This window comes from Stylophora pistillata, chromosome 7 (assembly GCF_964205215.1).
Source record: "Stylophora pistillata chromosome 7, jaStyPist1.2, whole genome shotgun sequence".
Classification (NCBI taxonomy): Eukaryota; Metazoa; Cnidaria; class Anthozoa; order Scleractinia; family Pocilloporidae; genus Stylophora; species Stylophora pistillata.
The window spans coordinates 2,977,118-2,998,828 of NC_142525.1; the positions used below are offsets into that span (position 1 = coordinate 2,977,118).

At 39.7% G+C, this 21,711-nt stretch overlaps 3 protein-coding genes across 4 annotated transcripts; all 3 read left to right on the top strand.

Moving 5' to 3' along the window:
• The first annotated feature begins 3,557 nt into the window (after nt 1-3,557).
• Nucleotides 3,558-9,165, top strand: LOC148726163 (uncharacterized). 2 transcript variants are annotated; one of them, XM_088726943.1, is made up of 5 exons: nt 3,558-3,732; nt 4,431-5,129; nt 5,910-6,092; nt 7,479-7,562; nt 8,935-9,165. In XM_088726943.1, exons 1-5 carry the CDS (start codon nt 3,690-3,692, stop codon nt 9,030-9,032), a joined length of 1,107 nt encoding a protein of 368 aa, XP_088583069.1. In that variant the 5' UTR covers nt 3,558-3,689; the 3' UTR covers nt 9,033-9,165. The 2 variants fall into 2 exon arrangements, with proteins under 2 accessions (XP_088583069.1, XP_088583070.1); XM_088726944.1 differs by lacking the exon at nt 8,935-9,165 and adding an exon at nt 8,230-8,261 and having other exon boundaries at nt 3,559-3,732.
• On the top strand, nt 9,119-11,085 carry LOC148726164 (NLR family CARD domain-containing protein 4-like). The gene has a single exon (XM_088728679.1). It carries the CDS (start codon nt 9,119-9,121, stop codon nt 10,154-10,156), a length of 1,038 nt encoding a protein of 345 aa, XP_088584805.1. The 3' UTR covers nt 10,157-11,085.
• Nucleotides 11,086-18,581: 7,496 nt separating this feature from the next.
• LOC148726165 (NACHT, LRR and PYD domains-containing protein 12-like) lies at nt 18,582-21,512 on the top strand. The gene has a single exon (XM_088726951.1). The coding sequence runs from the start codon at nt 18,597-18,599 to the stop codon at nt 20,787-20,789; it is 2,193 nt and encodes a 730-aa protein (XP_088583077.1). The 5' UTR covers nt 18,582-18,596; the 3' UTR covers nt 20,790-21,512.
• Nucleotides 21,513-21,711: the final 199 nt, after the last annotated feature.

The window sequence follows — 21,711 nt, forward strand, 5'->3', positions numbered from 1 at the left end:
TTTTTTCTCAATGTTGAATTGGTGTCGAATGAAAGTAGAATAGTTGGCTCATCAAATTCATATGCGGTTCCCTGTGATTATCATTCTGGTGGAGATAAATCCAGAATCTCCGCTTGTTTGCATGCCAGCCGTAAAATCAGCCTACAAGTTCTAAAATATCCACAACAGCTTCTGCGAGAGTAACAAAATCTTGACCTAAAATACTGATTCATGTTTTTCCGTCCTGAATTGCAGATATTTATATATTTCCATGTAATGTGTTCTATTGAATGAATGGCGTTCCCCCCCCCCCGCCCCCCTTTTAACTTATTTTGTTATACTTGGCTGTGCGGAGCGAAGGAAATTAGAACGAACACTACTCGATCGTGTATTTCACCAGCGAACAGACGCGCGTGCAGCGTGAAGTTCGTGACAGCTGTTGTGCATAAAACGGGAGAGGCGTGATGCTCGCGGCCCTCACGGGCTCTCTATAGCGGTTTACTTTTTCATCACTATTATTGCTGTCTTAGTGGCTAAGGTATAAGTGCCAACAGACAAATTTACATTGAGCTATTTTTCCGGCGACCAAACCAGCAATTGCAGCTTCAAGTTACCAGAATTATTACTCTACCTTAGTTTTCTGTCTTTCAATCTCGTGCTCTGATGGTCCGGCAATGATTGGCTGGTTACGCTCACGCTCTTTAAAGCAAACATCCTCGATTAGTTCACTTTTTCGTCGTTGTCTGGAAGCACAACCAGTTACGCAAACAGGAAAAGATTCTTCAGGTCCATGAGTTACTTAATTAATTAATAAATAAATACAGTACAGTTAACTGACGGAAAGTAACTTTACAACGAGATCACAGGTAAGGGAAACAATATCACGCCTAACTAGAGGCAGCATCCCTCGACCTAAAAACAAATTTCACGTAAGTTCACCTTAGATTCGTTGTTTTTTTTTTTTTTTTCATCAATTCACAGAGAAATTTCCAGTTTTAACTATAAACTGAGACCATTACTCGCAAAAGTGAGTTAAATGAGATCTAAAACAACTGTGACGGCATCAGGTTTGTCTGTAACTTAATGATGTGAGGAGCATCAACGTCATCACCTTTCAACTCTTACGTTTCATCTTCCTGTGTTGAGACTGCATTCATTCCACGTTCTTTCGCTTTTAATAGACAGGCCTTATCTATAGATCTTTCTTGACGCAAAATGAGAGTATGTTTGATCGTGGACCAGTCCGATTGCTGTCCCTATGCATGTATTTATCCTTGTGCTGTGATATGCTGAATGAATGGCAATTTTCCCATTGAGTTATTACTTAGTCAGCTTTGTGAAGCAAAACCAAGTAGAACATGCATTATTTGTGTATTGCACTACCGCAAGGCGAGAGGCACACGAGGAGCGTGGAGCTTTCACAAGCTGTCACGCTTTTGTCATGCAATTGGCTGACGGGATGTAACTAAAAAAATAAACTAGAATTGAGATAACGAAAGTTTCTTTCCCTTAAAATTTTCATTTTCATAACTATATGCAGCATACTTCAGTGACTCACAACTGAATGAGGCTAGTGTCCGGTCACAATTAATTCGTTGTTTGTTTCATATCAAGCAGGAGAATTTTGGTAGTTTAAAATCATACATTTCTACAAAGTAAATGAAAGGATAGTGAAAGTTTTCGAGCATAGGTAAAGCTGATTGTTTCGCTATATATATAAATACAGGTACGCAGAATAGTTTGACCAACATTCAGGTGATAACACTAGTGCTGCAATTAGATATTTAACGACAAGATAGCTTTCGTGAGGTTGATGCTGACTTGATTTTCGTTCTTTTCAGGGATTCGTCCATTCTGTAAAGTTACAAATTACGGCATGCAGAGGTTAATGTCACTTTCAGGTTTAGAGGGAACCTTAAACGTTTAAGGTCGGCTGTAATTTGTTAACTTTTTTTAAGTACATACATTTTTGCAAACTTTACATCCTCCAGTTAAAGACAGTGAACATTTTTATCCTAAATCGCTTGCATGCAGACTGCATTGAAAGGTACAATTTAAATTGTTAGGGCACTTTTTAGAGTTTCCTAACTTCAATCAACAACCTTTTTTAGTCTTGGATGTTTTTTAGAAGTCCTTTTGCTAGGCGGGAAGAAAATTTTGAAACCCCTATCTTAAATGACAACAGAACAGTTTTATGGGCCCTTTAAGTTACCGGGACCTTCGAGAATGGGCCCCTGCAGAAAAGTAATACCGTAAAACGTCCATTAACCTTCCCCCCTAAAATAAGCCACCCCCCTCTAATGAGCCCCCCCCCCTTATCTTTAGAGGAAGAAACAAATTAAGCCCCCCTTTCCATTAAGGTAACTTAAAAAGGTTTCCAAGGAAACTCGGAAAAATGTTTCTTATAAGTATCTGTCACGATCTGACACTGTCAATTTGAGAGGCAAAAAAGCGCATATACACTTTTGAATAAACAACAGTACTGGCAAGTACCGCTACTGGCTTGTTAGCTCAATTGGTAGAGCGCTGCACTGGTGTCGCAGAGGTCAGTGGTTCGAATTCTGTAAAGGCCTGAGTTTTTTCAGATCTGATCTTCACTATTGCGTAAATAGTGCTGCGAGGATCGTGCACAAGTAAGTACTGGTAATGTAAATACACACGGGTAAATTGACCATAGCAACGATCTTGGAAAAAAAGAAAAACTCAAAGATCTCACGGAAAGTACTGCTGATTTCCGATTAATCCTCGAGGATTCACGTCCGTTAAATTTTGTGTGAGTCTGCTTGTTTGTTTTCTGCAATGGCGTGTGAAAATTGTGTCAGTTTCCACCGAAAAACTGAAGTCAATTGAGAAGCTTTTTCTAGCCAGACACAAGGGGATTGAATGCGACTTTCACCCATCGAATTCGTTCGCTTTCTGTTGTGAAACTCACTGTAGAAATATCTAACCCTAACCCTCACCCAAATTCAAGGGACTTGTTAAGGGATAAACAAAAGTGTATTTACAGAAGATCTCAAAACTTTCCTTAAAGTTCCACAAACGAACAAATTGTTCGGAAGAATTCATATATCATATGAATGAGAGTCACATTGATTAATTTAATTGTTAATGGCAAGTACTTCTCATTTTAACTTTCTCAGTTACTTTTTGGGAGGGATTTTTTAGGCCGCGTTACAATCTTCTTAAAGACAGTTTTAGTACCCCAAAATTTATTTAGAAATCAATTTTGGCGGAAAACCAAAGTGATCTGAGTGAAAAGGAAAAGAAAGAATTAGCGTTATTTATTGGCAAAAGGTCGTGACCGAAGTCTTTGCTTAAAAATGCTTTCTAGCCGGTAAAACAAGATATGTTTGTGAAAAATTTTAAGAAAGCCTAAGATGTTCTGCAAAGCGACTCAACACGAAAAGGATACCTCCCGCTGAGAGCCGGCTGGATAGGAGATTACTGCCCTCTGTCTGAACAAATCAGATCGCAGAAATTGTAGAATACAGCCCGCTCACGAACTGAGGAAAAAATCCAACAAAGTATTGCGATTGTTCATAACTCTAAAATTTACACATTCTATTGTGCACTAAGTGAGTTTAATTTAATTTTCTCTTTATTCCAAGAAAAATATAGACATTATACAACTCCGTTAATGAGAATGCGTGCATGGATCCTGATACAGTAGCACACAACAAGGAGCTTCTGTCTGAAACAGTGGAAGGAAGATGAAGAGAACATTAAAGGATAAGCTCAAGGAGACTGCAGGAGGTATGCCAAGGCTAATAGTGTAAACACATGGCCTCTTTTATTGGGATAATCATGTGTACTTTGTTGTGGGAGCCATGGTGGCCTAATGTTTTGTGGGCTGGACTCAGAGTGGAGTGGTCTGGTTCTATGGAGACCTGGCCAGATTATGCATAACTGTGTTAAGTTCTTGGGCAAGAATTTTCACTTTCACAGCTCCTCACTCGACCCAGGAGTATAAGTGGGTGCATGGCGGTGAATTATTGGAGAGGCCTGATGAAATGCTGGGGGTGAGCCTATAGTTGGGAATTTTTGACAATTCCAAGGAATTCCCAGAAAACTGGGAAATACAGTTCAAAAGGGTAAAGTACTACTACATGTAGTTGCAAGAAGCTATGGAAATATTTTGACACCATGGAGAGGGATGTACAGACTAGGAAATAGATTAATACTCTACTAAAAAAGCGTTCAGATTTGTCAGTATCCTGTTCCCTGGAACCCACCTTTGGAATGCAAAAGAAATAATTACTGATTTTTTAGCTCTATTGACTCCAGCAGCCACTACCTTATAATCTCCTTCTTGCCCCAAAAATTAATGTCATCTGCATGAATCATTGTTAATTCACGTTTGGTTGACTAAGAGTGACAACTTGGTCTGTTTATGATTGAGGACTGGTTTAATGACTAAACGTCTTCTAATGAGGTTGAAATAATGTTTGTAGGCAAAATCAGAAGTGGATGGCAAACAGACGAGGATAATGGTGACCCACCGGAATGCAGTGTTCATCTCCCAGACCTGTCTGACCTTCTATCTTCAGGTACAGATCAATGCCCAAGCCAGCCAGATGTTCTTTTACTGACTGTGAAAGACTGTGAGTTCTTAAGTTGCTATGCATACCTGCAGAATCCACTTAAACGCTATGTTCATGATCATGGGTATGTCTACTTTGGCATAGTTTGTGATGAAGAGCATGAGCATGCGAAAGTTGCCTTGATGAAATGCTATGAGGGCTCTGTTGGTCCTGGATGTTCTTTAACTGCTGTAAAAGATGCTGTCACCTGCCTTAAGCCCAAAGGAGTTATTTCTGTGGGATATTGCAGTGGCCTGAACCGTGAAAAAGCCAAACTGGGAGACGTGGTTGTGTGTGCAAAGCTCACAACATATGCACCAAAGATGGTTTTGGATACTGAAGAGCAATCAACTGGAACAAGAACTGTTGTCAGCCGAAATTTCCTGAACCTCATCAAGAATGTTGCTGATGGGTGGAAAGCACCACTGAAAAATCCTGAAACACGAGAAGTGGAAGCACATGCGGGTGGCGAGTTTTTAAGTGGTCCAGAGAGGATCAGTGCAGATTGGCAGCGTGCAAAACTCCTTGAAGCATACCCCCAGGCTGATGCAATTGAACTGGAAGGAGAAGGTGAGTTGGGTCATGGTTCTGCCCCTTCTCATGTTTGAGTAATACATGTAGCATGTTGACTTTAAAATGTACCATTAGCTCTCTAATTATCTTAAGATGCCTGGGTGCTGGGATTTTAATTGTGATTAACCGTGTGACAGGTAAATACTCCATAACCATAGCACATCCTGTCTCTGCACACTGAACCCTTAATTACACTTAATATTAATGGTGGCAGACATATCATATAATTATAATTTGCCAGGCATTTTTGCAATCTTGTATCGCTTCACCAACTGCTATACTGAGCTTGAGAAAGTCCTGGGCCTTACCTGAAATGTCTTCTAACATACTAGATCAGCTGCAAATGCAGGTAACTGTGAGCTCCAGGTTGATTACCTATAAAAGGGTCATTGTGATGTATTTTTGGGGACTACATTCTGCACCCAGAAGTATGTATGGATAGCAGTTAAATTTAAAGGAAACAAGGTGAAGCATACCTTATTGTGAGAGATATCATGTGATGGACTAGCAGCCCATATCTCTGAAAAGAAGGAATCGTTTCACTCTTTGGAAAGTGGGATAATCTCTAGCAATGTGGGCCATTAAGTATGCTCGCTAGAGTGCACACAATTATTTGGATTATCAGCCTAGAGAGCCTTTCACGGTTTGGATTATTTTAATCGCTTTTAAAGGGCAGTAGATTGGGCAACAATTTAACCTTAAAAAGAAATAAGTAATTGAGTGGTTATCATCCTAATTACTCTGACATATCTAGCTTTTTTCTCCTTTTTGTTACAGGAGTGTTCACTGCTGCATTTGATCTTGGCATTGAATGGCTCCTAGTAAAAGGTATCGCAGATTTCGCTGATGGTAAAGACACCAAAGGTTCTTGGAAACGTTTTGCAAGTATCATGGCAGCTTCTACTGTTTTTCATTTGCTGAGAGATCCTAATGTTTTTAAAGACTGGCCTCATTACAAAGGTAACAGTAGTTTTGGGTAAAATCTTGTTTTCCATGTCACTTGTTTTGTATTTTCAGTTGTTTTGGATAGTTTTTATCATTTATTTATTTAATCACTTTCACCGGAGTGTGGTGAGGGTCGCACAACGGAGCGAGGCTCCAAATTAAGTGCGCCCAATATCCCACCCATCCCACCCTAGGGGAGGAGATCCATCACACAGTAATCTCGTGTGTGTGAAATTAACGTCTCCTACCCCAACCCTGCAAGAGACAGGACCTCTATTTATTCGTCCCTATCCGATAAGACTAGAATATCGAACCATTTCTTGATGTTATATAAAGGTAGCAAATTCCTCTCAATTATTCTAAGACCCTGAGTGTTGGTCCAGCCGGGCCTCGAACCCTCGACCTCCCGCACAACAGTCCAGCGCTCTATCCATTGAGCTAACCGGGAGGCGGTTAATCAAATTCTATGGAAATGTTTATATGCTGCTGGTGTTTTGTAGATGCAGTCTGATAATATAGGATAGCTATTGAATCCCTGCATAGGCCTTGATTTTGTTCCAGACATAAAGTATTCAAAGTATTGGGTCTTTTTACAGGAACACAGATTAAGTTGAATTCTTTGTTAGAACCCCACGGAGATGACCTTGGTTAAATGGCTTTTTTCGAGTTTCTGGTAACTTTGCCCAAATTGAATTTAGGCTCATTTATAATACATTCCTTACTTTAATTGATCTCCATAAATGAACATTCTGTTTACAACTACGAACTTACAACAAAGTTATGTGTTGGAACTCTCCTTTGTAAAAAACATTAGAAGTGGTTTTGAAACGCTGAAAACCGTTTCATGTACATAACTGAGAATTCTGCTACTTTTGAAAGTTAGGAAGGTATTCTTTATGATCGGCTATAAAAGTCAAAGTGAGTTACCTGTGCACCACTTGATCTCACGTTTTGTTACAACTCCTTCAAGGTACTGAGCTGGTGGTGCGATGGGGTAGTGGCCGTAAAGGAACAGGTGGTATTCTAAGGTGGGGAGGGGGGGGGGGGGAAAGGGGCTTCTAATGTCTTAAGTGGCAAGGGGTCTCCTTGGCCGCAGCTCACCTCCGTGCACCTTAACTCGAGGACAAAGGAGAGGAAGGAAGCACGATAACCTGGACTACATTGTATTGCCCCCTGAAAATCTCTTTAGTGCCCTAAGATAACCTTGGTGGAGGAGCGTCTTTGAGTTTGTTGCCAATTTTTCTAATTTTCATGTTCTTTACTGACAAGGGAAGCGGATAAGATGAAAGATAAACCTCTCCCAAAAAAAATTGATGTTTTCTTTCTTAATGTTACCAAGTTAGAAATACCATGTTGAAATAAACTCAAGCTACAAATGTACATGTTTGCTATTAATACTAGGTTCAAGTAAATTTCAAATGATGAAACGAAAATCGGATGACTTGACGAGCGGGCTTCCACATAACAAGAGACCTAGGATGGAAGGTAAACGTTTTTTATGTTGTAAATGTTAATACAAGTATATGTATGTTCTGTGAAGTCAAAAGGAGACACAATTCTTTATTAAATTTCTGGGGGTGATCATATCACCTAGAACCTCATGGAAAATTCAACTTGACAACGGGTTAAAGATAGATTACAATGTGATGCCAGAGAGGCAACTTGAGACACATTCTTTTGACAATGGTTGGGTCTCGCCTGCACTGGTAGCAACACAAAATAGAGCAAACAGCTACAAAGCCAAATGTCGTGTCTTCTTCCGCCAAGAATAACAACGAGTTGTTTCTTTAGTTTATTCTGTAGGTCTCTTGATTTAAGGTTTTCAAGTGTAGTCACGAAATCTCGAGTTTTTAGTCCGCGTTTTGGTCCGAGTTTTGGTCCGTGTTTTGGTCGGAGTTTTGGTCCGATTCCATGGGAACTTCCGGGTTATAAACACAGCAGATGGGTCCCATGATCAAATTAGTTCTCTACAAAATTACAAGATACATTATCCAATTTAAAATGACTGCACTTCGAGTAATATTAATAAGGACACTTTCTAAATGGATAATAAGAAATATTTTGGATTAATATGAACATTTTTCATATCTATCTTGCCTTTTATTGATTTCTTTTCTTCTTTCTCATCTCTGCGTGATAAACAAAACAATAGGTCGCTTGGAGCGATGAATCGGCTTTCGGCGACAACATTTTTGTAGATGGGCGTGGGGATTTTTCTCTCTTAATGCTGTTTTATGGTGTCATTAAGTATGGAAAAGCTTCAAAGTGTTCAATTCAGGCGTCAACCATGGGTTGAAGGCGTAAATTCCGTAAATAATCGAGTCCGCTTTTTGTGCATTGTTGGCTGGAGTTTTCGGAACTGAGCATATTACGTTGACCGGCTGTACTAGAAGTTGGCCGAAACCGCAACATACTTCTATATCTCCATACTCCTCCAACCTACTCTAGTTGGTTAGCTTGAATAAATATATCGTTGGGAAGAAATTGGAATTTTGCGCTGAGCCCAGATTAAAGTTGCATATTTACGGTCATGACGGCAAAAGCAAAGTAGGTGTCAAACTGAAGAGTAATTTTCAGTGTAAAAAAAAAAACGGTTGAAAAAGAAAAACGTATATGCTTTGCTCTCACAAAGGATCGATCTAAATACGCGAAGCAAAAAAATTCCTCAAACGAGAGTTTTGTGAAAAGACGAGTAATTCAATTGGTGCCATTTTTGATGAGCGGCGCTGTTATAAAACAGGCCTTTGAAGTACTGAAGCGATTTGCGCTTGGAAAAAACCATGTTTTACAATATTTCGAAAAACCAGTGTGGTATCTATAGTTTGACTCGACACCTTACGAGAACTATTTTTATTAGAGATGGTTATGATCCCACTGGAAGGATTGAGAACATTCGCCAACTCTATAAAACCCGCGAGGGTACGACAAACCTCCTTCCCTGGTGTGAAGACTTGAACTTTTCTTTTGGAGACCTCTACACCAGACTTAAAGTCATCTACAAAGAGAAAACGAGAGGAACAGCTACGGAACGAGTCGTCACGATGTCTGAAATCTTCAACCCGCACGAAGAATGTGAAGAGCCAAGAGTTGTATTAATAGAAGGGAAGCCTGGTATGGCAAAGACAACTTACTGCAAAAGAATTGTTTTCGACTGGGCCACTCAAAAACGCGCAACCGGAAATTACTTCGCAAAATTCCGCATAGTGCTTTTGATTAAATGTCGTGAAGTTCAGTCTGACCTTTGGGAAGCCATTGATGATCAACTTCTACCTCGAGATATCGGTGACGACCAAAGAAAGAGATTCCTCGACTTCATTCGCCACAATCAATCTAAAGTTCTCCTGGTACTCGATGGATTGGATGAAGTTTCTGAGATGAAGCTACCAATGTTTTCAGCAATTATTCAAGGCCGAGCGCTGCCAAAATGTCGCGTGGTTGTAACTGCACGGCACGAGGCTGGAGTCAAAGTTCGAAAATACTGCGACACGCTGATAGAGGTGGAGGGATTCACTGAAGAAGATATGAAAACCTTCATCAAAAAGTACTTCAGAAGGAAGACAAACCTGGCCGAACAGCTTATCGGACGATTGCATGACGATAAAACCTTACATGAAATTTCGACGAATCCTCTCAACATTGCGCTTCTTTGTCTGGTCTATGAAGATTTGAGAGGTGTATTTCCTGAAAGCAGAAGTAAGCTGTACATGGACATAGTGGATTGTATACTAAGAAGATACAGAGCAAAGAAACAACTTTCAGAAGTCGAAGAGGACCCTGTTGGACTTTACGAAAGCCAACTGAACCACCTTGGCTCGATAGCTTTGAAAGGTTTATTAGAAGACAACTTGGACTTTGACGACAATGAGCTTGGAAAACACAAAGGAAGTGATCTACCAGAACTTGGATTTCTCTCTGTTCAGCCCGGACGCAGTAAACTCCGAGCTACTAGACGTTATGGCTTTCTTCACAAGACTTTTCAAGAGTTCTTCGCCGCCTTGAATCTCGTTTGTCAGCTTATCAATAAGGAAATTAGCACGGACAGCATAGCTGTTGACAGACGATATCGCCACGAGCTGTAAGAAGTGCTTCTATTCACATTTGGCATTCTAGCCGCACGGTGCGAGGAAACAGCAGAGAACCTTACGAAAAGTATGGCGACACAGTTAAACCGGGAAGTCCGGAATAGGGAAGCCGGAAATAGTATGACTGTTATATAAGAGTGCATTTATGAATGCAAAAATGAAAATTATTAGAAGACAACTTGGACTTTGACGAGAAGGAGCTTGGAAAAAAAAAAAGGAAAGCGATTTACCTGGATTTGCATTTCTGTTAGTTCAGCCCTGAGGTAGTAAACTAAGACCGACTAAACGTTATGGCTTTCTTCACAAGACTTTCCAACAATTCTTCGCAGCACTCTGTCTCGGTTGTCAGCTTATCAAGAAATAAATAAGCACAGACAGCATAAATGCTGACAGACGATATCGCTATCAGCTGAGAGAAGTGCTTCTGTTTACATTTGGCATTCTGGCAGCGCAGTCCCAGGAAAAATTCATCTCTAGAAATGTTATTTCTGAACGGAAATAACATTTGTGAAGCTGGTGCTGCTGCTCTGGCTAAGTAATTATTTGAAAGAAAACACATCTCTAGAAGTGTCGAATTGACCTTTGAATTATTTTGGTAATTCTGGTGCTGCTGCTGCTCTGACTGCTGTGCGAGAGTGTCATCCATCTCTAACCGAGTTAGATGGGCTTCCCCTGAAATTTTATACTCTGTGCTCTGACCAATTTTAAGAAGTGATAATGTAGCGAATAATCAGGGATTCGCGGCTCTTACCCTAAGCAGGGTAGATCATGGTACAGTAGCTTCTAATTATCGATATAAATATTAATGCAAGACTTATGTAGCATCTATTCACTAAGATTATTTAATTTAGTAAGAGCTTCATTTGAACGATAAATGTACTTCTTAAGACTTTTAACTGATGTAAATAAAAGTATTTTCAGCAGAATTTCAAGGTTTCTCCATGTATTCTCTATGTGTGTTTAGTTATTTTTTTCCTGCATTCTTCCGGAAAATCTGTTTGATCTCGATGCCCCTTCGTTTTCTGTTTCCTTACTTCATGTCAACTTTTTTGCTTGAGATCTTTTGGAAATTGACGCAATTGGTTCAATGTGGTATGTATGCTGTAGGAATTCGGTTTTACTTTGGTAATGATTACTGGATGAACGAGTGAATTGTCTTGCTAATTGAAAAAAGGCGAAAGGAAAAAAAAGAGAAAAAAAAGGACACTGGCGGCAGCCACAGATTATGCAGGTGTTCGAACTTTCCCTACCCTACCCTACTCATCAGATATTGTCAACTGTTAATTTTATCAGAGAATTTCTGGGAAAAGAATTGGAGAGGAAAAGGAAGAAAACATGGGGAGGGGGAATTCAAACCCGGGATTATAAAACAGGTTCACCAGACTTAAAATAACATAAAGGGAATGGAAAAAAATGTGCGACGATGGAAGAGGATGAACAAGAGAGGAAAAACTGCGGTAAAGTTATGTATGTCACAAGTAGTCAAAAGACGTCTATGCATAATGAATCAAAGATCACGGACTCGATCAAACAGGGTTGTTCGGGTAATCCCGCGCTAGAATAATATTTTTTTCCGCAAGCTCCTTACGGGAGTTACCCCATGACATCGAAACCCGCTTGAGATATGGCGGACATGGCGCACGGGCTGATCAATAGAACACGCTGAAAAAGAAAGATTGTAAGATGAGGTCATTATTAAATTGCCTTGGAGATCAGTGGATTCTGTAGTAGCCCAGGTACCCCCACCCCACCCCACCCCGCTAAGATAAGGTGCGGCTCTTGACAGGGCTAGGACCTAGTCTCGTACCCAGACCCTAGAGGTAAACGAGAGGATCTGGGTAATGGATTAGTCAGGACCTTCCGGGTGAATGAAATGAAACTAAAATGAGTGAATGTGAATGAAATGGCACTTTCATTTCACTGTCGGACAGTGAAGCGAATCGTGATGGCGCTAATGCCGAGTCTCCTTTTCCGTTGTTTTTCTCTTTTTTTTTTGCCTCATTTAAGAACTCTAGCCCAAGTGAAAAGGTGGGAAAATTGTCTTCGTTTTGGGACTGGTGGGCCGAGTCTCTGTTTGTATCCATTATTGTAGCGAAATGTATTAGTTTTTCCCCGCGCTAACCATGGCCACTCGGGCGAAAAAGAGAAATTTCTAGCGAAGTGGTTTGCTCACACTATCAGCATACACTATCGGGACTTTGAGCACGCTTACGTATACTGAATTTGATTGCGCGGCTCTGTGGCAAAAATAAAAATTGCTCTTTGAGGCAAAAGAAGCAGACTTTGCTTTATCGTTTTTCTAGAAGTGAAAATATCATCCGGGAAATCTAAGATAGGCTGATCGTATTAAGCATGAAAAACGGGATCTCTTCTTACGTTATCAGTTATTGTCAATTTAATCTCAGTGGGGAGTAGTACGGTTGACGGTTAAATCTTATGGCCTTTGACAGAAGAAGTTTCTTAGTAGGAGGAAGATGTTTCTTATTAGATATTTCTTATAAACGGAAATAAGATGTTCTAGAAGTGCCTGAATATTATCACAGGATCAGTCTTAACTTCCCACGGCAGTGAGGAGCGTAATATAAATGAACTACAGTGTAAGCAACATGAAAATGAGAAAAAATTAGAAAAAACCGCGACAAACTCTTGGAACAAACTCTTCTTCGACGAACTTAGTACTGTTTGACATTCAGGGAATGGCTGCCCAGGTCCTACAACCTTTCTTGAAGACGTTGCATGCACACGATAAACTCGGCCACAATCTTCACCGCCACCGAGCTGCGAAAATTGGCACATTTTGGCGTACAACAGAACAATTGAGTAATTTCTATTTTTCCTTACTTTTTTGTAACCCAATGATGATCTGAATTTTATCTTATTCTAAATTTGAACCCAACGAATGATCTAATTTTTAACGCAATGAATGAAAATGCTAAATTATTCTGTTTTTTAAGATATTAATAAGATAAAATCGCACGTGATCTTATTTAGATGAAACAATGGGACAGTAAAGGATGTGCAACCTAGGGTGAGAAGGAGGAAAGGGGCTTCTAATATCTTGAGAGATAAGGGGTCTCCCTAGCTACAGCCCACCTCCATGCACCTAAACACTAGATAGGAGAAATGGAAGGAATGGAACCATTTTAACCTTAATAACATTGTATTGCCCCCCTAAAATTCTCTCTACCGTCCTAAGATGACCCTGGTGGAGGTGCTTCCTAGAGTTTGTTGCGGCTATTTCTAATTTTCATGTTGCTTACACTGTAGCTCATTTATATTACGCTCCTCACTGCCGTGGGAAGTTAAGACTGATCCTGTGATAATATTCAGGCACTTCTAGAAGGCTTTGCACTTCTTTCCGGTTTTGAGTTGATGATGTTAGAGACACGTTATGGTTATGGTTACCTTAGATATTTGGGTTATGATCGTTGGATCCTAGGCTGTTCATGGGCCAAACCATTTCTTTCTTTCATTTGCAGTGCTAATACACTAATACTTTTAACCGAATTACGGTCTTTTTGTCCAATAGTCTTTTCGTCCAAGTCTTTTCGTTCCAAAGTTTTTTCATCTAGGTCTGTTCGTCTAAATGTTAAGTCTTATCTGGGAGCATTTAAGTAACTTTTAGAAGGCTAGATAAGGCTATATAAAGAACTTATTAGTGCGAGCCGTTGCCATTTTGGTTTCGATAGCTCTTACTAACTGATCCTCGTTTACAATTTCAACATCGTCAATTACGATAAATACACAGAGATGTTTATTTGGGGTCATTTTTGGGTTAGGTTTATTTGTTAATCATTTTTGGTTAGTTTTACTTCTTTATCATGTTGGAATATGTTGTTGGTTGTATCGGACACTAATTGATGTTACCCATAGTTGTCTATTACGCACAATAGACGCTTAACAACAAGCCTAATATTCCCATTTCTTCTGCGCGAAATAATTAAACGGCAAGTCTTTACTTTTGTCACTATTTGATAAAATATATCTTGTTACTACTTCATTTAAAACAATGTTACAACTTTGACGAAAAGACTTGATATTGGACAAGTGGACCAAAGACTTCAGATGAAAAGTACTTAGACGGAAAGACTCTTGGACGAAAAGACCGGATACTCTTTTCATTGGCATGTACTTAAAAGAGGTGGGTTGTTACTCCACCCTCATGACAATGAAATAAAGTTGCATTATAAAAATAATTTGTTATTCGATCCAGTGTCAATGAGGGTAGCTCTGAGGGGACTGCCTGCATGAGCTCCTTACAGACCTCATTGATAATGCGCTCAAGGTAGAAATCTGTCCTCTTCCAAGAACATCGTTCTTTAATACGAACACCAATCCGGCAAACCGTTGAAGCGAAGGTCTTTGCCTTCACTGGTCGCAACACAAATAGAAAAAAGAGCTAAAAAGCCAAATGTCTGTCTTTTCCCGCCAAGAATAAGTACGAAACGTTCCTTAAGTTTATTTTGTAAGTCTCGTGAGTTATGTTCTCTAGGTGCAATGACGTGATCTCGAGCTTTTGGTCCGTGTTTTCATCGTTCCTCCCTTGGAGGTTTACATGTTCTTTATTTTTCTGTCGCTGTGGTGCGGGTACTTTTCAATTCAAGGGCCATAGGCGATGTTCTCAGCTCGAGAGCGCTGAACGGCCTTTTTTCCTGCATTAATTCCTTTTTTCCTATTTATTCCTTTTTTCCTATTTAGGTCCTAAGGACTGAAAATACGTCTCACTCGTTCGAGCTCTTTCTTCCCGCGTAACTCTGCTTACACGTATATTTACTCCAAATGTATGCTCAATGTACACCCATCATACCCTACTTAGTTGCATCTTTGCTTTGGGTTTGACATCTATCGTCCAGTTTTCCCGTTAAATGTTTTAATGATGTTTTGATGATGTATGTACGTGTTCAAAGCCCAAACTCGAGTCACGAGTCGTGAACCAGAATCTTAGGGTCGGTTATTTACCCGAGGTCTAACCCAAACCCCGGTTTTACGCAAACAGTGAGCCGCAGGGATTCTCTAAGTGACGGTGGATTTAACTCAATAAATTTCCATACATTGCTAACTTTCCACCTTCTTGACACTGTCAAAAATAAATGTTCAGATAAAAGATTCAACTAAAATGAAGATGGTTTAGATGGCAGTTTTGTAAAAAAAATGCTAAACTTCGTTTAAATAACCAGCCGTGATGAAAAGTCGTTATTGGTTGGCTAGCTAGGAGTGGGCGGGGAGAAGGAAATGAAGGATTTAGGGGGGATCATAACATGGTTTTCGGGAGAAATCAAAGGGAGGTCAGTCGTCGCCAAAAAATGCAAAAGGGGAACTATAGAAAACCTTTTCTTTTTTCGACGACTTTACAATTTATTAAAAGAAAAAAAATAGGCGGGCGTGATTAGTTTCCTTGTCAAAATTCTAAACTGTATCAGAGCTACTGTAATTTTCGATGCAGCGTTCGGTGGCCTTTACTTTTGGTGCCTCAAGAAAGGGTGCCTGTGCAAAACAAGCTCATTAGGGATAGGGCGCTTATTTTTCTTCTCAGAAACAGAAGAATATGCAAAAAAAAAAAGCTTGAATTGTTCCATTAATATAGAAGACTACAGAACAGACTTGTCCAGGGATCCTGCAAGACTAAAACTACCGACAAGGCAATGGTCGCAAACGAGATTATTCGTTTGAAGAAACTGTGCACTCACGTGGTTACCGTTTTCTGTAACGAGGCTTTAAATGAGAACTGAAAGGAAAATGAACTACGGTTGATCTCGTTGCAAATATACTCTAGCAGTGCCATCACTGAAACAGAATCGGGGCGCTTAACAGAACATGAGTGCTTATCCAGTAGGAGTGCTTATCAGAATAGGGGCGCTCATTAACAAAAACCAGATTCGAGAGGGGCCCTTCTTAGAGAAGGAGAACAAAGACGCTAAATCAATGATTATGGTACTTTGCCATGCCTGGGAAACATTTTGCGAAATGGGTGACGATAGCTCAGATTGGCTGTAATTGACTCATCTTAATTTTAAAGGCTCACGGAATGTGTAACATTTCTTAAGCTAACCCATGTTCTTCTGTATTTTAAAATGCGATAAAAAAAGCCTGGACTCCCATTTCTGTGCTTCACAACCTTTTAGACAAATTTAATTTTTTGACTGGGTAATAATTGAAATTGCTGGGGCTGATTATACCACTAAGAACTTCGTGCAAAATTCAACTTGACAACGGGTTAAGAGATATATTACAATGTGAGGCCAGAGATGCAACTTGAGATATTATTTTGACCTCGTTGGGTCTCGTCTATACTGGTAGCAACACAAAATAGGACAAACAGCTAAAGAGCCAGATATCGTGTCTTTTCCCACCAAGAATAAGTAGGAAAAGTTTCTTAAGTTTATATTTTCCAGGTGTAGTCACGAAATCAGTCGAGTTTTTGGTCACGTTGTTTTCGTTATTCCTCCCTTGGAGGTTTATCAATTCTATATTTCTATGTCGCTGTGGTGCGGAGGTTTTTAAATTCAAGGGTTATAGGCGATGTATTCCGCTTGAGAGAGCTGAATGTGCCCTTTTCTGCAATTATTAAGGGCTGAAAATACTTATCACTCGTTCGAGCTCTTTCTTCCCGTGTGACTCTGCATACAAGCTTATTTACTCCAAATGTATGCTCAATCTACGCGGATTGAGCCTCAGTTAGTTGCATCTTTGCTTTGGGTTTGACCGTCTATCGTGCTGTTGTCGCGTTAACTATTTAACCTTTGACCCAAATCTAATTTTGCGAATCAATAATAATTGACAAGTGGTAGCTTCCATGGATCTGCGCGTAAATTTCGTGTAAACTGAAAAGTTTTCTTCTCTGATTTTGTTGATAGGGTGGCCATCGGAAAGACTTCGAAATATCAGATATATATCACAGTTCAAACTATGTCATAGCGGTAACTTCTTTAGTATGTCAGACACGTTTTGAAAAATTGCTACTCATCATAACAATCAAATAGAATGTCAATCAAAACCAAGTCACACCCGCCAAACGATAAGATTTTTGCTCGATAGCACTTGATTTTAAAAGGATTGAGAGGCACACGATATTCTTACAATTACTTCGAATTATCCTCGATGCCTTCTAGTTGGGGTCTTTTCTATAGTCATCTATGTTCAAAAAACCGCCAGGCGGCAAGAAGCTGAAAGTAGGATCGAGAAGCCACTCACCGGCTGCGCCGTGGAAAACTACCAGGCCGATTACAAACTACAAACTATAGCGTCAGTTTTGCGCGTAGGAGAGAGGAAATTTTCATTTTGAAATAAATACAACTTGGTAAAACTTGATTTTCGGACGATCTCGTCATTGAATTTCGCATGATTACGTTGCGTGACACAATATTAATAAAGTTTGTAAGCAGTTCCTTTCACTTTATAAAGTCTTGAAAAATCGATGAAAATAATAATCTACTTGGCATATTTAGTGTGTTTTCGTGAATATACTATTTTCTGGCGATTTCACGGGAGCTTTTGGATAATAAACACAGCAGATGGGTCCTTTGAATAAGTTAGTACAGTATAAAATTAGAGAATACATTATCCAATACAAAATTAGTGCACTTCAAGTAATATTAATAAGGAAACTTTTTAAATGGATAATAAGAAATATTTTGGATTAACATGACCAATTTTCATATCTATCTTGCCTTTTCGTGATTTCTTTTCTTGTCTCTCTTTACTGCGTGATAAACATAACAATAGGACACTTAGAGCGATGAATCACCTTTCGGCGGCAACATTTTTGTAGATGGGTGTAGAGATTTCTCTCCCCTAAATGCTGTTTCATGGTATCATGAAGCATGAAAAAGCTGCAAAATGTTCAATTCAGGCGTCAACCATGGGTCGAAGGCGTAAATTTCGTAAATAATTGACTCCGCTTTTGGGCATTGTTGGGTGGAATTTTCGAAAATGTGCATATGACGTTGATCGGCTGTACAAGAAGTTCGCCGAAACCGCAAGATATTTTTATATTTCCATACTCCTCTAACCCATTTTAGTTAGTTTGAATAAATATATCATTGGGTAGAGGTTGGAATTTTGCGCTGAGCCGATGTAAAAGTTGCATATTTACGGTCATAGTGGCAAAGGCAAAGTAGGTGTCAAATTGAAAATAATTTTCAATGTAAAGAGCCGTTATAAAAGAAAAACTTAGGTGATTTTTTCTCACAAAGGATCGATCTAAATGCGCGAAAGAAAAAAATTCCTCAAACAAGAGTTTTGTGAAAAGACGAGTAATTCAATTTGTGCCATTCGATGATCGGCGCTTTTAAAAAACGGACCTTTGAGCGCTGAAGGGACTTTCGCTTGCATGGAAAAAATGTTTTGCAATATTTCGAAAAACCAAGGTGGTTTCGACAGTTTGACTTAACACCTGACGAGAATTATTTTTATTTTAGACGCCTTTGATCCCACCGAAATGATTGAGAACATTTCTCAACTCTACAAAACCCGCGAGGGTACGATGAACCTCCTTCCCTGGTGTGAAGACTTGAACTTTTCTTTTGGAGACCTCTACACCAGACTTAAAATCACCTACAAAAAGAAAACGAGAGGAACAGCTACAGACCGAGTTGTCACAATTTCTGAAATCTTCAACCCGCACGAAGAATGTGAAGAACCAAGACTTGTATTAATAGAAGGGAAGCCTGGTATGGGAAAGACAACTTACTGCAAAAAGGTTGTTTTCGACTGGGTCACTCAAAAACGCGCAGCCGGAAATTCCTTCGCAAAATTCTGCATAGTGCTTTTGATTAAATGTCGTGAAGTTCAGTCTGACCTTTGGGAAGCCATTGATGATCAACTTCTACTTCGAGATATCGGTGATGACCAAAGAAAGAGATTCCTCGACTTCATTCACCACAATCAATCTAAAGTTCTCCTGGTACTCGATGGATTGGATGAAGTTTCTGAGAAGAAGCTACCAATGTTATCAGAAATTATTCAAGGCCGAACGCTGCCAAAATGTCGCGTGGTTGTAGCTGCACGGCAAGAGGCTGGAGTCAAAGTTCGAAAATACTGCGACATGCTGCTAGAGGTGGAGGGATTCACTGAAGAAGATGTGAAAACCTTCATCAAAAAGTACTTCAGAGAGAAGACAAACTTGGCCGAACAGCTTATCGAACGACTGGATGACGATAAAACCTTACATGAAATGTCGACGAATCCTCTCAACACTGCACTTATTTGCCTGGTCTATGAAGATTTGAACGGTGTATTTCCTGAAAGCAGAAGTAAGCTGTACATGGACATAGTGGATTGTATACTAAGAAGATACAGAGCAAGGAAACAACTTTCAGAAGTCGACGAGGCGGACCTTGTTGTACTTTACGAAAGCCAACTGAACCACCTTGGCTCGATAGCTTTGAAAAGTTTATTAGAAGACAACTTGGACTTTGACGAGAAGGAGCTTGGAAAACACAAAGGAAGTGATCTACCTGAACTTGGATTTCTCTCTGTTCAGCCCGGAGGCAGTAAACTCCGAGCTACTAGACGTTATGGCTTTCTTCACAAGACTTTCCAAGAGTTCTTCGCCGCTTTGAATCTCGTTTGTCAGCTTATCAAGAAAGAAATTAGCACAGACAGCATAGCTGTTGACAGACGATATCGCCACGAGCTGAAAGAAGTGCTTCTGTTCACATTTGGCATTCTTGCCGCACGGTGCGAGGAAACAGCAGAGAACCTTATGAAAAGTATGGCGACACAGTTAAACCGGGAGGTCGAGCAAAGGGAAGCCGAAAATAGTATGACTGTTATATTAGAGTGCATATATGAATGCAAAAATGAAAATAATTTCCATGTAAAATTGGCCCGCGCTCTTGGACCTTGTCTTCAAATTGAAACCATTACTGTTTGGCCCACATTAAGATTAGAGGGGGCTAAAACTATCTTACTAACCAACATTCTTAGAACAAATACAAGTATGACAGCGTTGCATTTGTTTGGTAATGAAATTCGTGATGACGGTGCCGCTACTCTCGCTAATTGTTTGAAAGGGAAGACATCTCTGAAAGAGTTGAATTTGTCTGTCAATAAAATTGGTGATGACGGTGCTGCTGCTCTGGCTGAGTTTTTGAAAGAAAATAAATCTTGGGAAACGTTAGACTTGGGGGAAAATGCCATTGGTGAAGCTGGTGCTGCTGCTCTAGCTGGTTGTTTCAAAGAGAATACATCTCTGACATATTTGAGTTTGAGTTATAATAAAATTGGTGATGACGGTGCTGCTTCTCTGGCTGAGTGTTTGAAAGAAAATAAATCTCTGCAAAGGTTAGACTTGGATGAAAATGACATTGGTGAAGCTGGTGCTGCTTCTCTGGCTGAGTGTTTGAAAGAGAATACATCTCTGACATATTTGAGATTGAGTTTTAATAAAATTGGTGATGACGGTGCTGCTTCTCTGGCTGAGTGTTTGAAAGAAAATAAATCTCTGCAAAAGTTAGACTTGGATGAAAATGACATTGGTGAAGCTGGTGCTGCTAGTCTGGCTGAGTTTTTGAAAGAAAATTCATCCCTGAAAAGTATAAATCTGAACAGAAATAACATTGGTGAAGCTGGTGCGGCTTCTCTGGCTGAGTGTTTGAAAGAAAACATATCTCTAACTGTGTTGTATTGATCTCTAATTAACAAATGGTAAACACCACAGCGTACACTATTGAGTTATGGATGCACGCGGGAGGTTGCTAAGCACGAAAGAAGCGTAAGAGTCGCTCGAGGCGATAGCCGAGAGTGACTCTAGCTTCTTTCGTGCTTAGCAACCTCCCGCGTGCATCCATAACTCAATAGTGTACGCTGTGGTGTTTACCATTTGTTTTATAACATAACATTGATACATTGTAGCTAAAGAGTTCCCTTTTATTTAACAAATCTTACGTGACCAGAAAAAACAAGCGCGCGCGGAAAATAGTCTTTGCATTTGCTCACGTCAGCAGCGTACACCCATGGGCAAATGGGAGACGCTAAATTGACCAATCAGAGCGCGCGCTTTACTTTGGTTATGTTATAAATTACTTTGGTAATTCTGGTGCTGCTGCTCTGACTGCTGGGCAAGAGTGTCAATCATCTCCAACCGAGTTAGATGGGCCTCCCCTGATATTTTATACTCTGCCTTCTGACCAATTTTAAAAAGCAATAATGTAGCGAATGATCAGCGATTGACGACTCTTACCCTAAGCAGGGTAAATGTACAGTAGCTTCTAATCATCGATAACAATATTAATGCAAGACTTTGGTAGCATATATTCACTAAAATTATTTACTTTAGTAAGAGCTCCATTTGAATGATAACTGTATTTCTTAAGTCTTTTAACCGATGTAAATAAAGGTATTTTCAGCAGAATTTCAAGTTTTCTCCAAGTATTCTCTATGTGTGTTTAGTTTTTTTTTTTTCTGCATTCTTCCAGAAAATCCGTTTGATCACAATGCTCCTTAGTTTACTGTTTCCTTACTTCATGTCAACTTTTTTGCTTGAGATCTTTTAGAAACTGACGCGATTGGTTTAATAGGGTATGGATGCTTTAGGAATTGGGTTTTACTTT

Coding starts and splice junctions, on each gene's coding strand:
- LOC148726163 (XM_088726943.1), top strand. CDS start 3,690: ATGAAGAGAACATTAAAGGATAAGCTCAAGGAGACTGCAGGAG. Junction 5,130..5,909: donor AATTGAACTGGAAGGAGAAG/GTGAGTTGGGTC, acceptor TTTTTGTTACAG/GAGTGTTCACTGCTGCATTT. Junction 6,093..7,478: donor AGACTGGCCTCATTACAAAG/GTAACAGTAGTT, acceptor TATTAATACTAG/GTTCAAGTAAATTTCAAATG.
- LOC148726165 (XM_088726951.1), top strand. CDS start 18,597: ATGATTGAGAACATTTCTCAACTCTACAAAACCCGCGAGGGTACGATG.
- LOC148726164 (XM_088728679.1), top strand. CDS start 9,119: ATGTCTGAAATCTTCAACCCGCACGAAGAATGTGAAGAGCCAAGAGTT.